Source organism: Stegostoma tigrinum, chromosome 24 (genome assembly GCF_030684315.1).
Source record: "Stegostoma tigrinum isolate sSteTig4 chromosome 24, sSteTig4.hap1, whole genome shotgun sequence".
Lineage (NCBI taxonomy): Eukaryota > Metazoa > Chordata > Chondrichthyes > Orectolobiformes > Stegostomatidae > Stegostoma > Stegostoma tigrinum.
The window spans coordinates 16,567,955-16,582,223 of NC_081377.1; the positions used below are offsets into that span (position 1 = coordinate 16,567,955).

Sequence of the window (14,269 nt, forward strand, 5' to 3'; positions counted from 1 at the left end):
AAAAAAAAGTCTGACCCAACCCAACCCAACTACAATTAGTAGTCTAACTACTCTGATTTTTAGCTGTTCATTCTCATGACAACCTTAGCTCACGTGGTTATTCTTGGAACCCGATTATGTCAATGGGGAAACCAACCTTCTTTTGGAATACGTCCCAGCTTATTTTGGTGTTGAACGGATAAGGCCACAAGAAGAAAACACTTCCAAAAACACATGGGTCATCGCCTTCAGTAGAACTTTCACATGACAAATGCCTTCAGCAGCCAAATGTCCTCTTGATTAACCACTTGCAACAACTCAAGCTAACAAACCGATGATACTCTTGCGTTATATCAATTTCTACACTGAGCTACAACACATGGATAAGCAAGCCCAATCAAATCAGCCTCATTATCGCTGGATTCACAACATAAATGAAATTAAAACAATTAATCACCCTCCAAACTGCCAATTGTTCCTAACTAGACTTTACAAGTATCAGATCTTGGACACCAAGCTTATACCTTGAACAAAAATTAATAAATTATTAATGTAACTTTAGCTGAACACAGATAAATATTAATTTTATTGCCTATTGTTTATGACCTAAAGCCTATTTTTTTCCTGATCATAACCCCCACTTTCACACAGGCAGACAGTTAAAAAACTTTTTTTTAAATAAAGCAATTGTAATTTGCCAGCAGAATAAACAGCTTCCTATGACTGATACCACGCCTTTGTGAAATCGCTAGACAATGGGTTGTTCACAGGCGCTAGAACTGCATACTTTACATGAATTCCAAAGTCACCAGTTATGACAAACAGCTTTAGCAGACTTCTCAAAATATTTACTTGTTTCTCACAGTTTGGGATTCCTTACTCAGAACATTCAGTGATTTGATAACTGGAAAGAAACGAGAGGGAATAAAACAAAACAGCACCATCTCCAAAAGCTTTCAAAAGTCACCTCCATCCAAACCCAGTCAGAACCGGTTCTGCTGTGATTCACCAATTCAACATCCAAAGAGCTGTCAGCTCTGAGCAAGGCAGCAGCTTGGTGCTGATACATCTGCAGTGTCCTTAGATCAGTAATTAAGTTGCATTATCTTTCCAGGCCAGATACCAATAGAAAAGTGATAATGGGAACTGCAGATGCTGGAGAATCCAAGATAATGAAACGTGAGGCTGGATGAACACAGCAGGCCCAGCAGCATCTCAGGAGCACAAAAGCTGACGTTTTGGGCCTAGACCCTTCATCAGAGAGGGGGATGGGGTGAGGGTTCTGGAATAAATAGGGAGAGGGGGGGAGGCGGACCAAAGACGGAGAAAAGAAGATAGGTGGAGAGGAGAGTATAGGTGGGGAGGTAGGGAGGGGATAGGTCAGCCCAGGGAAGACGGACAGGTCAAGGAGGCGGGATGAGGTTAGTAGGTAGGAGATGGAGGTGCAGCTTGGGGTGGGACGAAGGGATGGGTGAGAGGAAGAACAAGTTAGGGAGGCAGAGACAGGTTGGACTGGTTTTGGGATGCAGTGGGTGGGGGAGAGCTGGGCTGGTTGTGTGGTGCAGTGGGGGGAGGGGATGAACTGGGCTGGTTTTGGGATGCGGTGGGGGAAGGGGAGATGTTGAAGACAGAACACCTCCGCTCGGTTCGCAATAAACAACTGCACCTCCCAGTCGCAAACCATTTCCACTCCCCCTCCCATTCTTTCGAAGACATGTCCATCATGGGCCTCCTGCAGTGCCATAATGATGCCACCCGAAGCTTGCAGGAACAGCAACTCACATTCCGCTTGGGAACCCTGCAGCCCAATGGTATCAATGTGGACTTCACCAGCTTCAAAATGTCCCCTTCCCCCAACGCATCCCAAACCCAGCCCAGTTTGTCCCCTCCCCCCCACTGTATCGCACAACCAGCCAGGTGTGGTGGGGTTGGACGGCAGTGTGAAGCGAACAAGGGAGTCACGGAGAGAGCGGTCTCTCCGGAAAGCAGACAAGGGTGGGGACAGAAAAATGTCTTGGGTGGTGGGGTCGGATCCCTTCCTCCCATCCCAAGCCGCACCTCCATTTCCTACCTACTAACCTCATCCCACCTCCTTGACCTGTCCGTCTCCCCTGGACTGAACTACCTCCCCACCCATACTCTCCTCTCCGCCTATCTTCTTTTCTCTCCATCTTCGGTCCGCCTCCCCCTCTCCCCTATTTATTCCAGAACCCTCACCCCATCCCCCTCTCTGAAGAAGGGTCTAGGCCCGAAACGTCAGCTTTTGTGCTCCCGAGATGTTGCTTGGCCTGCTGTGTACATCCAGCTTCACACTTGATTATATTGTAATAGTGCTGTTTTGTTTGACAAATGGCGATCAGTTGTGCAGTGATCTGTTGCCCCTTTAATCTTGTTGCAGGATCTCCACAAATAACAAACATTCTTTACAATTAAGAAAAGTTAACAGCATTTTTTTTTAAAATATTCAAGTTAAAAAGGACAGGCACTTACTTGCATCACCATCTTCTTCCCATGTACCAGGAGAAGGAACATTGCCAAGATATTCATCATCCTGGAAACAGAAAAGTTACAAAAATACTAGAGTGAAATGTCTGATTCAGAAGCATTGTATAAAACTGCACTCATTTTTATTTCTACTTCTAACCTGAAAAAATGATCCTCTTGAAAGTTAACTTAGTTATTTCAAATGTTTTTAAATTATTCTCTGGTTATTAAGTGTTTACATTTTATGCTCCAGCTTATAATGCACACTTCTTGCAAGCATTAGGCTTGTTTGTTATAATTCATGCTGTCACACCATCAGTGACCTCTCATATCAGCTGAAGTTTATACAAACCTAAAGAGAACTGCGAGCCAATGTTCTGATTTGGCGACGTAATATAACACAGTATGGAACGCAAGCATAACTAGATGCAAAGAAATACAATTACCAAAGGCAGTTTAAAAATTGCTGTTTAAGAAACATTGAATACTCCTGTATCTGAGGGCATGTAAAAGGTAAAATAGAAAATCAATTCCAAAATAAAACACAAACACCTACTATAACATGAAGAAACCACAGTCAAGGGAAGATACTCGAGCTGTTGTAATGACTCAACTGGGAGCCCAGCAATCCAGTCCAATTCTCTGCAAATATGCATTTAAAGCCAAACATAGGAATAGGAGGAATTTAAATTCAATGAATCAATAAAAATCTGGAATGGAAATATATAGTTTCATAGCACCATTACTGAACAGTCATTGATCCTATCAAAAGCTCATCAGGTTAACTAATATCCACGAAGGAAGGCAATCTGTTGTAGCTTGTTGAGACCTCCATGTGACTCCGGAACCACAGCAACATAGTTGATTTTCAACTGCCCTCAGATATACCACATCATGACAGAAAAATCAAAAAGGAACAAAACCAGATGAACAACCCAGCATCAACTAGGGACCAGAAACAGCAAGAGAATGTTCAGTCGTGTGTACCCTCCAAAGTGGTCATTTTCCGCCAGATCGTGCCATAATTGAAAAAGCTGTCCAAAATCGTGATTAAGCAGCAGCCTGACACAATCACAGTCTTCAAATTTCACATTGCAACCAATATCCCCCAGCATCAGATTTATCATTCTTGGACAAGTCCAGGCCCATCGGCAGGGGTACCAGCAATGTCTGTGGACAGAAGACAATTGTCCTGGGTGTTGCCAACCTCAACACCAGATCACATGAACTTCCTCAGAATCAGGTCAATCACAGGTAAGGAAATCTCTGACAGATTGCAACCTCCCTCACCTTATGAGTCAGTACCTTATGAATCATGTTGAGTACCACTCGTAAGAAGCATCACGGTAAAAAGGGCAAAGGATACACTCCGAGTGGGGAGTTTCCAATGTTGACCAATCTCGGCAGCAACACTTCTGACCTGGCTGACCCAGGCTTGAAAGGACATTATTGCTTGACTGGGTCTCTCCCAATTGCTGACAGAACCAAAAGGAGCAATTTATCTTCCAGACCTTGACCTCACCATTCTTTCCGTTGCATATGCATCTGTCTCTGGCAGTTTAGACAGAAGTGACCACAGTCCTTGTGAAAACTAAGTCATACTAAGGATAGTCGTTAGCACATGCAGCTTTACTGCTGGATAGAACAGATTTAGAAGCTGAAACGTTGGTATTCATGACATGTTGAGAACATCAACCCCAGCAGCATTATACGCTTGTATTATGAATAACTGTTACTATGGCAAGGGATCAACACAGTTTCAGTGAACAGCATATGGCAGGAGTGTCAGGTTCGTTTTCGGAGACCCTCACGGACTTGATGTAATAACAAGACACTGGCCTGGCTACAAAAACACAATCCTTTATTATTAAGCAAGCACAAGCTGTGGAGGATCACTATAGACAAGCCGGCACAAAGTGCTGAGTTCCACAAGCAATTCTCCCCGCAACAGCGGACAGTCCCCGCTTTTTACACTCTATGGATGAATTGGCTGTTTACTACATTCGGAACATAAAGAGAACAGGATACAGTATTGATTGTTTGCGAAGGGACAGATAACGGCAGGACACGTTTTCAAGTCGCCGAAGTGACAGAATGCGATTTCAAGCTGCCGAAGTGTCTAGCTTAAACAAAAGGACACTCATCTGGCCATTTCAGTATAAACAGGAATTTCATACTTTTGCAGAAGTTTCACTCTCTTACAGAAGTTTCATCCCCTTACAGAATTACAGATGTCTAACACCTTTACAAATGTTTCCCACCTAATCCTATTCAGGCAGGAAGTTTCCACATACCCGTGTAGGAAGATAACGCGCATAAATATTAATGGTATGTTATCACATTAACATCTCAGCAGCAGCACCAGACAAGCTTAGAAATTAGGTGACAAACTGAAGAATTTATAACACAGTAGTAGTGACATGCCAAACAGTAGAAGTTTGTCAGATCTAAGTTCTGGCATATCCAGATGCGAGAAGTGGACAATTATAAAACAGGGAAAAAGTTAGCTGCTCAAATATCCAAATCAAACATTCATTCCCTCCAGATCATTGCAAAGTGGCAGCATCAGGTACAACATATATCATAGGGCAGCAACTCACCAAGATTCCTTCAGCAGCACCTTCTAAACTTTCAATCTCTGCAATGTAGGACAAGGGTAGCAGATACATAAGAAAACTATCACCACAAGATCCCCCCCAAGCCACATATCATCCTGACTTGCTACATTGTTGCTGGACCTAAATTGTCAAAGTTGCTCCCTATCAGCTCCACAGGTGTACCTATATCTAATGGACTGCGGCAGATCATGGAGGTGGATCAGCAGCATCTTAAGGGCAATTAGGGATAGATAACAAGAACTGGCCTTGCAGTGATGCCCACATCCCATGAAAGACAAAAAAGACAATGGGACAAATATTTGATTCCCATCTATGCTGCTACCTCATGTTAATCAGGATAGTGACAGGAAATAACCTAATAAGGATTAAATTTAAAACAAATTCAGTTTCACCCTAATCTGATGAAAAAGAAAGTGACCACAGTGGCTACTGAGAAAGTCAGAATGGGCAAGTTGACTAAAATTCCTCAACTGATCAGGAGAGATTGTTAAAAGAGGCTTCACCAAATCTTCCGTAATTGGTGAATACTGACAGCTTCACAGAAACCTACAAGAATAAATAAACCAATGACATTCTACAGAAACAGATTTCTATATTAATATGACAATTTGGTACATTCAAATTTAACAAGAAGAAATCGATTTTGAGAATGCTGTTTTATTACTGTATTATTTGTGGTAGTGCCTGGGATCACATTCATTTTCAAGTGCTAAAATGGGACCACGTTAGAAAATAGTTTGAGAAGCACTGTCATTAGATGACTCCAATTTGTGAGCAAGTCCTATTAAGCATTTTCAGAGTATTGAGGTACAATAAAATCTATATTTCTGATCCAAAAAAGGTTGCCAGTTTTTATTCCTTTTACATGAATTATTGCAACTTAATTGAAAAGGCCACATATAGAAAACCTTACTAATTGGAATAGCCACTGTTTGAAACCAGGCATTCCGGCCCCAAACCTCTAAGTTAATAAAAACCAAAGTTACAAATGAACAGTTGTTCAAGTGTCCTGATGCAGTGCTTAAATGCTGCCACCACAGCATTAATAGTATTTGAAAAAGCAACTTACTTGCAAAGTGGAATAGTGAAGATCACGTACATTTTGGTTCAGCATCATGATCATAGACTATCGGAACAAATATTTCTAACACATGCAAGTAGCTGATTTTACCAAAAATTATGGATTTCTGATTTGTGTTAATTAAGAACTTAACCTCTGAAGGATGAATCAGGAGATACCCAAAAAAGATCACAATACTACACTTGCTTTTGTAGGATGTCCCAAATGAGTCAAAAATAAATCCTCTATTTCACAGTCATTAAGACACAAGGTTCACAATTGATCCCCAGGTTGTTATAAAGAAGCTGACAAATCGTGACCATGCTACCAGATTCCACTACCCTGAGTGGCCTGTACCTTGAATGCTATGCTGCAGTACTGATCAAGAAAGGCACCCAAAACCTGGAAATCATCCACGGCTGACCAACAAGGCCTATTCCTTGTGTCAGAGAACTGAGTGAGAAGGAAAGTTACAAATTTTGGCTAAATTAGCCTTGAAAAAAAAAGAGAGTGACTTGAGAACAGACTTCACAGAACAACATGATAATTACAGGAATACAGAACATTAATTCTGAATGCTATTTTTACTCCGTGACAAGGACAGAGAGATAATCAGTAACAGGCAACTTATGACTGGAGTCAAGATCTGCATTTTTTGCACAAAAATCAGATTAAATTTTAGAAACTGGATAATGAAGGAGAAAGCGCTTTAGGCTTATTCCACAGACGGTTGCTAAGATATGGGCAGAAAGAGGGACCGTGGTTCCTTATGGATGGATATATTCAGATAGGGCAGGCAGCCTCTCTCATCTCATTATATATTTGGAACCTTAGCAAGTACAAGAGTGAAAATTGACCAATAGATCACAACTGCCCTGGGTCTGAAAGGGGTAATTCATCAACATTGTTACACCAAACTGTGCTAAAACCCTCAACTTCATCTGGTTATTTAGAAAGGCTAAAATATTATTTTGGAAGCAAATCACTCAGGCTTTCATTTATTTTGAAATGTTCGCAGCAGGCTTGCAAGAGAACTTTAACCAATTCATTACAATTCTAATAAAGGAATAAAAAAACGTATATTTGATAGTTCCCCACTAAGCTGATTCTGTAACAGAGGATAGTTTCATCCTAGATCTGCACCAATTCAGACAATCTTAAATCTTTGGCCATTAAAATTGTGCTCAAGATGCAGTAAAAGATGATGATTTTCTTTCTATTTTTTCTCTAAAGGCAAATCCTTGGTAATTATTCACCAAACTGCTGATAATAGCTGTGATTTTACTACAGTTAGGCTAAGGGACCAGGTGCAAAATCTACCTCAATGAGAATGAGGATTGGTGTTGCCTGATCCACACAGCAGCATCTAGCCAGGTAAGCTCATTCCCAACCTAACGTCCTACGCAAAAGATGGATTTAAAACAACAAAAACTAACCAGAGTTTTCACTTTCGATCATTTCATTGAAGGAAGTGTGTGGTTCATGATGTCCTTCTGGATGAGCAGCAGTCTGCTCCATGCTCTCCCCCACACAGCCAAAGAAATCAGGTAAATTCCTAACTCTGGTGCTGATCCTAGAATCCTAATTCCAAAGCACAATAGATCCTTCAGTCATGAAATTGCCAAAATCTACAAGTAGGAAAACACAAATCTCTGGTTTTAGACAACAACCACTGCCATGGATTCAAACACTATTAAGGCCAAAGCTATATAAGTTTACAACATTATGAAATCATAGAATCCCAACAATGGGAAGCAGGCCATACCCACTGAATTACTCAGCCGTCCGAGCAGCATCCTATCCAGATCCACTCCCCGACACCATCCCTGTAATCCCACACTTACAATGGCTAATCCACCTACACTGCACATCCCTGGACATTATAGGCAATTTGGCATGGCCAAGTCACCAAACCTGCACATCTCTGGATTGAAATAGGACGCCAGAGCACCCCTGAGGAAATCCACACTAACACGGGAAGAATATGCAAACTCCACAGAGACAGCCATTTGAGCATGAAATCGAACTCAGGTCCCTGGCACTATGAGGAAGCAGCACTAACCACTGTGCCATAAAAGAAAGGCATGGGCAGAATGATTAGTCTGGGTTTTTTTCCCTAGGGTAGAAATGTCAATGAACACAAGACATAGTTATAGGCAAAGGGGCTAAGTTAAAGGCAATGGGAGAAACAAATTTTGTTTTTAAACGCAGTGGGTGTGCCTGAGGTGGTGGCAGCGCTGAAAATATCTGCAATGCTTAAGAGGCATCTTGACATATATATGAATAGGCAGAGAATACAGGTCTAGGAAACAAGTAGGTTTTTAAGTTTAGAAATGCATCGAGTGTCAGCACAGGCAAAAGGAGCTTTCTTGCGCTGTTTTATGCTCTATAATCCTTCACAAAGTTGTGACTGCTCTGAAGAGGTTCAGAGGAAATCGGACAGTGCAAAGAATGGGAAAGTTTAGCTACAAGCTCAGACTGGCTAGACCAGGTTTGTTTGCTTTGAAACAGAAGAAGCAGAGAGAGATTTTATTGGCGTTTATAAAATTATGACAAATCTAGACAGAATTGACGGGAAGGAAATAATGGCCTTTGGAGAGAGGTCAACCAGGGATGATAGATTTAAAGTAATCGGTAGCAGGTGTGAAGGAGAGTATAGGACAAATTATTTTACTCATAAGTGCGAGGGTGTGCCTGAAACACTCCACCTAAAATAGTGTCAGGAACAGATGTTAAATATTAGAGGTTAAAAAGTTGGTTATGCAAAATCTAAACAAACATTCTTCCAAAGTTTTATTTCAAACTTATACATCACAAAACTCCAACCCACTGATTACTTATGCTCCATAGTGATCCAGTTCTTCATCAATTCTTCCTTTATTAATTTATAACCATCATCTATCTTATCATTCCATTTGATCTCAGGCATCTGTGCCAGATATTACTAAATGATAACAATGCTAACAACTGCTTTTAAAATAAATTTCAATATGCACTGGGAAGAGCTACAACCTACAGGCTTTCGTACCAAGAGCTGGGGAGTAGGATTCGGCTGCTTAGTTCATTTCCAGCACAGAAACAAAGTGCCCAATGGCTGCGCTTTGCAACATGGATTTTCTGTTTCTCAAAGTTGCATTATATTGAATAAAATCATCATGATGTCCTTCCGGATGAGCAGCACAATCTGCTCCGCACTCTCCCCTCACAGCCAAAGAAATCAGGTCATTCCTAAGACTAGAGCTGATCTTAGAATCATAACTCCAGAACATGACTGACCCTTCAATCATGAAATTACAACAGTCTAGAAGCAGAAAAACACAAATCTCTGGTTTAAGAAAACAATCAGTGCCATGGATTCAAACATCAGTAATGTCAATTTTCTATTTGCTCTGACCAAGAAGGACATCAGTTTAACTGGGGCAGTGTAACAGTATCAGGACAAGCAAAACAAAGACTAGCACGAGAATTTCTGGAAGTCTGGTATTCAATCCATCCCTATAACCCCACATTTAACATGGCTACTATGGTGACAGAAACAGAACAAAAGGGTCAGAAATGGAGTAGAGTGTGTTTACTGCCATTGCAACCACAGGGGATACACTCACTATGCATGCAGTTACAACACCTGTGATGTTATTGACATTGTAGTTGAGCACTTTCCAAATGTTTTAAATTAATTCAATTCTTGCAGTCAAGATTTATTCACTGCCCTACAGTAAACACTTGGAAGGTAGCAGGCAGGGTATATGAACGGGACACTGATCAGGGAGCAAGGAGGACAGCCATGCTAAAAGGACACCAGGTATTTCTTACATATTTGTTGTGGAGCCAGCAACAGCTTCCAGTTCTCCGCACACAATGCTGTCAACAGCACCAACTTCCTCCTCTGCCAGCGCATTGGCAAGAGATAATCCAAAATGAAATAGCAAACAACTCACTGTAATGAGCAAATAAGTAAGCTGCTTTGCTTCTCAGTTTCTTCAAAGCCAGAAATTAGTTCATATTAAGCTTGTTCATGAATATAATTTAACAGCTTTGTCACTCTTTATAAGGAAATCATCCATCTATTGACTGGAATATAAGTGTCAACCAAGAATCACACTCATGCAACGCTAGCTCCGAACTATTTGCGATGATTTGGTTGGTTGTCGCCGGGCCAACTGGTTTTCATGCAACTGTTTCACCCCACTTCTAGCTGACACCCTTTAGTGCAGTCTCGCCTCCACAGACAGTGTCATTCTGTTCCATTCTGAATTTATATGTCTGCTATGGTGGGCAGTTCTATTTCTGGTTTTGCTCTGTAGTGATACGTAGATGGGGTCTATTTCAACATGCTTGCTTATGGCACCAGCGGTTGAATACCAGACTTCCAAAAATTCTCGTGCTAGTCTTTGTTTTGCTTGTCCTGATACTGTTACACTGTCCCAGTTAAACTGATGTCCTTCTTCGTCAGAGCAAATAGAAACAAGGGAGAGTTGGTCATGCCGTCGTGCTGCAAGTTGGCATTTGTATTGTGGATGTGAGTTTGCTCGCTGAGCTGGAAGGTTAGTTTTCAGACATTTCGTCACCATTCTAGGTAACATCATCAGTGAGCCTCCGACGAAGCGCTGGTGTTATGTCCTGCTTTCTATTTATCTGGTTAGGTTTCCTTGGGTGATAATAACCAGATAAATAGAAAGCTGGACATAACACCAGCGCTTCGTCGGAGGCTCACTGATGATGTTACCTAGAATGGTGACGAAATGTCTGAAAACTAACCTTCCAGCTCAGCGAGCAAACTCACATCCAGAACCTCAACCCGAGCTACAAATCTTGTCAAAACTCATTGGCGTTTGTATATTCTGGTGACCGGACCCCACAAATTCAGAATGAAACAGAACAACAGTGCTTCAACGAAGGCTAGACAGCTCTGACAACGTCTCCTAGAAAGCGGACGAAATGTTTTCACAAAAACCAGTCAGCTCAGCTAACCAACCAACAACTCCAGCCACAACCCAAGCCACTGCTAAAGTATTTGCTGTGATCTCAGCAGAGCTAGTAACTTGCAATGTTTTTTTCTGAACACAAACATTTTGCCAAAAGAATTAAGCCACATGGCTCACTGTGTAATAAGAATAATTCGACCTCAAAATCAAAAGAACATGTTAACTAATACGGGAAATCATGTGTCACTAACTTGATTTAGTTATTTTGAAGAGGCGACAAAGATGACTGGTGAAGGCAAAGCGGTAGCGGTAGAATCCTACATTGACTTCAGTCATGCATTTGACAAGCTTCTGCACAGTAGACTAGTTCGTAAAGTGGGTCCAGGGGAGCGAGCCAACTGGATACAAAACTGGCTTGAAAGTAGGAGACAGAAGGTGGTGGTAGAGAGTTACTTTTCAGACCAGAGGCCTGTGACCAGCAGCGTGCCGCAAGGATCAGTGTTGGTTCCACTGCTTGTCATCATTTACATAAATAATTTGGGCCCAAATATAGGAAGGATGTTTAGTGAGTTCAAGCATGATATCAAAACAGGTGATGTAATGGACAGTGAAAAAGATTAAAAACAAAGAAATTCAGATGCTGTAAATCAAAAACAAAAGAAAAAGAAATTGCTGGAAAAGCTCAGCAGGTCTGACAACAACTGAGGTGAGAGATCACAGTTAATATCGAGTTGAATGACCCTTCCCCAGAAGGTCATCTCGAAGTACAATGGGACTTCATTCAGATAAACCAATTGGCTGAGGAGTGGCAGAGAGTTTGATTTAGATAAATGTGAGGTGTTGCATTTTGGTAAGACAAACCAGTGTAGGTCTTCTACAATTTAAGGTACAGCCCTGTGGCGTGTTGCCAAACAAACAGACCCAGGGGTGTGTGTGATTTGTTCCTTGTAAATGGAGTAGCAGGTAGACAGGGTAGTGAAGGTGGCATTTGGCACACATGCCTTCATTGGTCAGAACACTGAACATAGGAGTTGGGATGTCATGTTGTGGACGAACAGGACGTCGGTGGCACCACTTTTAAATACTGTGTACGATCTGGTCACCCTTCTGTAGGAAGGCTGTTGTTAAACTAGAGACAGTGCAGACAAGATTTACAAGGATGTTATCAAGACTTGAGGGTTTCAGTTTTAAGGACAGGCTGAATTGGCTGGGGCTCTTACCCCAGAGCATCGGAGGCTGACGGATGGCCTTTGAGAGGTTTACAAAGTCATGAGGAGCATTAACAGGGTTAATAGCCAAAATCTTTTTCCTAGGGTGATGGAGTTGCAAAATTAGAGAGCACAGGTTTAAGTTGAGGGGGGATTAAGGACCTGAAGGGTCATACCGAGGGTGCTGCATGTATGAAACTAGCTGCCAGAGGTGGTTTTGGAGTCTGGTACAATTACAACACACTTTAACAGCATCTGGATGGGTACCAGAGTGGGAAGGATTTGGAGGTATATGGGCCAAATGCTAGCAAATGGGACTAGATCACATTGAGATGTCTCTTTGGCGCAGACAAGTTGGACTGGAGGTTCTGTTTCTATGCTGTCTGACTCTATAATAATTATGCAATTTAAAGTAATCAGTAAAAGCAGAATCAAAAGACGGCTGCTATTTAAACTAAACTGGTGAATGCAACTTGCAGTCAACACCCATTTGATTTCCAATTTGCCAAAAAATGGCAAATTAACCAACTGGTCTCAGAAATGTTTTAAAGCTTAAAGGGCTGAGATTTCTTGGGTTTTCTGTTACCTTCTAACAAGGTTATGTCTTCACATCTCTATCAAATGATTTCACGATGTTGACTCTGTTAAACAAAGGCACATTAAGCAAAAGAACGTTGGATCTCAGAGTTCTCTTTCTGCCTCACAGCACCAGGCACCTGAGTTCAATTCCACCCTTGGGTATCTGTGTGGTGTTTGCACATTCTCCCTGTAGCTGCTTGGATTTCCTCCAGGTACTCCAGTTTCCTCCCACAGTCCAAAGATGTGCAGGTTAGGTGGATTGGCCATGCTAAATTGCCTGCAGTGTTCAGGGAGGTGTAGATTAGGTGGGTTATAAGGGGATGGGTCTGGGTGGGATGCTCCAAGGGTTGGTGTGGACTTGTTGGGCCAAAGGGCCTGTTTCTGCTCTGTAGAGATTCTATGTTCATTCTGCAGTCTGCATCTAAACTCAGTCTCTTCTCAGCTACCTCTTGAACCTCAACTCACAATTAAGACTTTTTCAATGAACTCAGGCTTATCAATTTTTTTTCATAAAAACCAAAAGAACTGCAGATGCTGTAAATCAGGAACAAAAACAAAGTTGCTGGAAAAGCTCAGCAAGTCTGGCAGCATTTGTGAAGGAGAAAAGAGTTAACGTTTCAGGTCCATTGACCCTGTCTCACTCTGCTTACAAGATTGCTTACAACCATCAATAAAGACTTCCAGAAAGATCTGATGCTAATTATTGAAACAGTTATTTGAACTTGCGAATCACAACTCTTACTTTCTTGCTAATTTATCCCTTAACTATATCTAGACAGGTGTGCAAAGGGGTTTACAATCAAACAAGATTGGCTTTAAACTATTGATCTTAATTATATTATTTTGTTCACTTTGCTCTGCTAAAGTTATAGTTTCACAATAAATAGTTATTTTCTGCTTAACTTATAACCTTTGTATTAGGTATGTTTTCTTTAAGTCTGCTTATGAACAATTGGGCAATATTTTAATTTGAAAAATTTAACTCTGTTACAAACCTGATTTGGTCTTATTTGCTCTACCTGCGTCTTAACAACTCTGCATTAAATATTTTCTCTTGTCAGCTGTTCAAAACTAAAAAGCAAAGTGCTTGCAGATAGAGCTACACTCAGGGACCTACTCACCCACTTCTGGTTGACCTTTTCTCATTTACAATTTATCTCCCAGGTGACTTGGTTACGAGACAATTTATTGGAAGCAAGCTGCTTTTTACCAGAAATGCTTCAGAGAAATCTAGTCCTTGAAAAGTACATCACCCAATTATATAAAGCAGATATTTTGCCCCAGAAGCATATGGGCCACCACACAATGCAGAGACAAGTGCATTGTGTAGCTGGACATTTTAAGACATCCTTTCAGATAAGCACTATCCTTCGTACTGTCTGCTTTCTCATGAGACGTAAAACACTTGTCAGAAAG

The 14,269-nt window shown here is 41.4% G+C and overlaps 1 protein-coding gene across 7 annotated transcripts in view; it reads right to left on the minus strand.

The window, feature by feature from the left end:
- The window catches only part of LOC125464971 (zinc finger MYM-type protein 4-like), a 194,792-nt gene that overhangs the window by 106,377 nt on the left and 74,146 nt on the right, over nt 1-14,269 (minus strand). For all 7 annotated transcript variants that reach the window (XM_048557957.1, XM_048557956.1, XM_048557955.1 and 4 more), the window contains one exon: nt 2,470-2,530. In XM_048557957.1, coding sequence (XP_048413914.1) covers nt 2,470-2,530 — 61 coding nt within the window. The remainder of the gene's footprint in view (nt 1-2,469; nt 2,531-14,269) is intronic.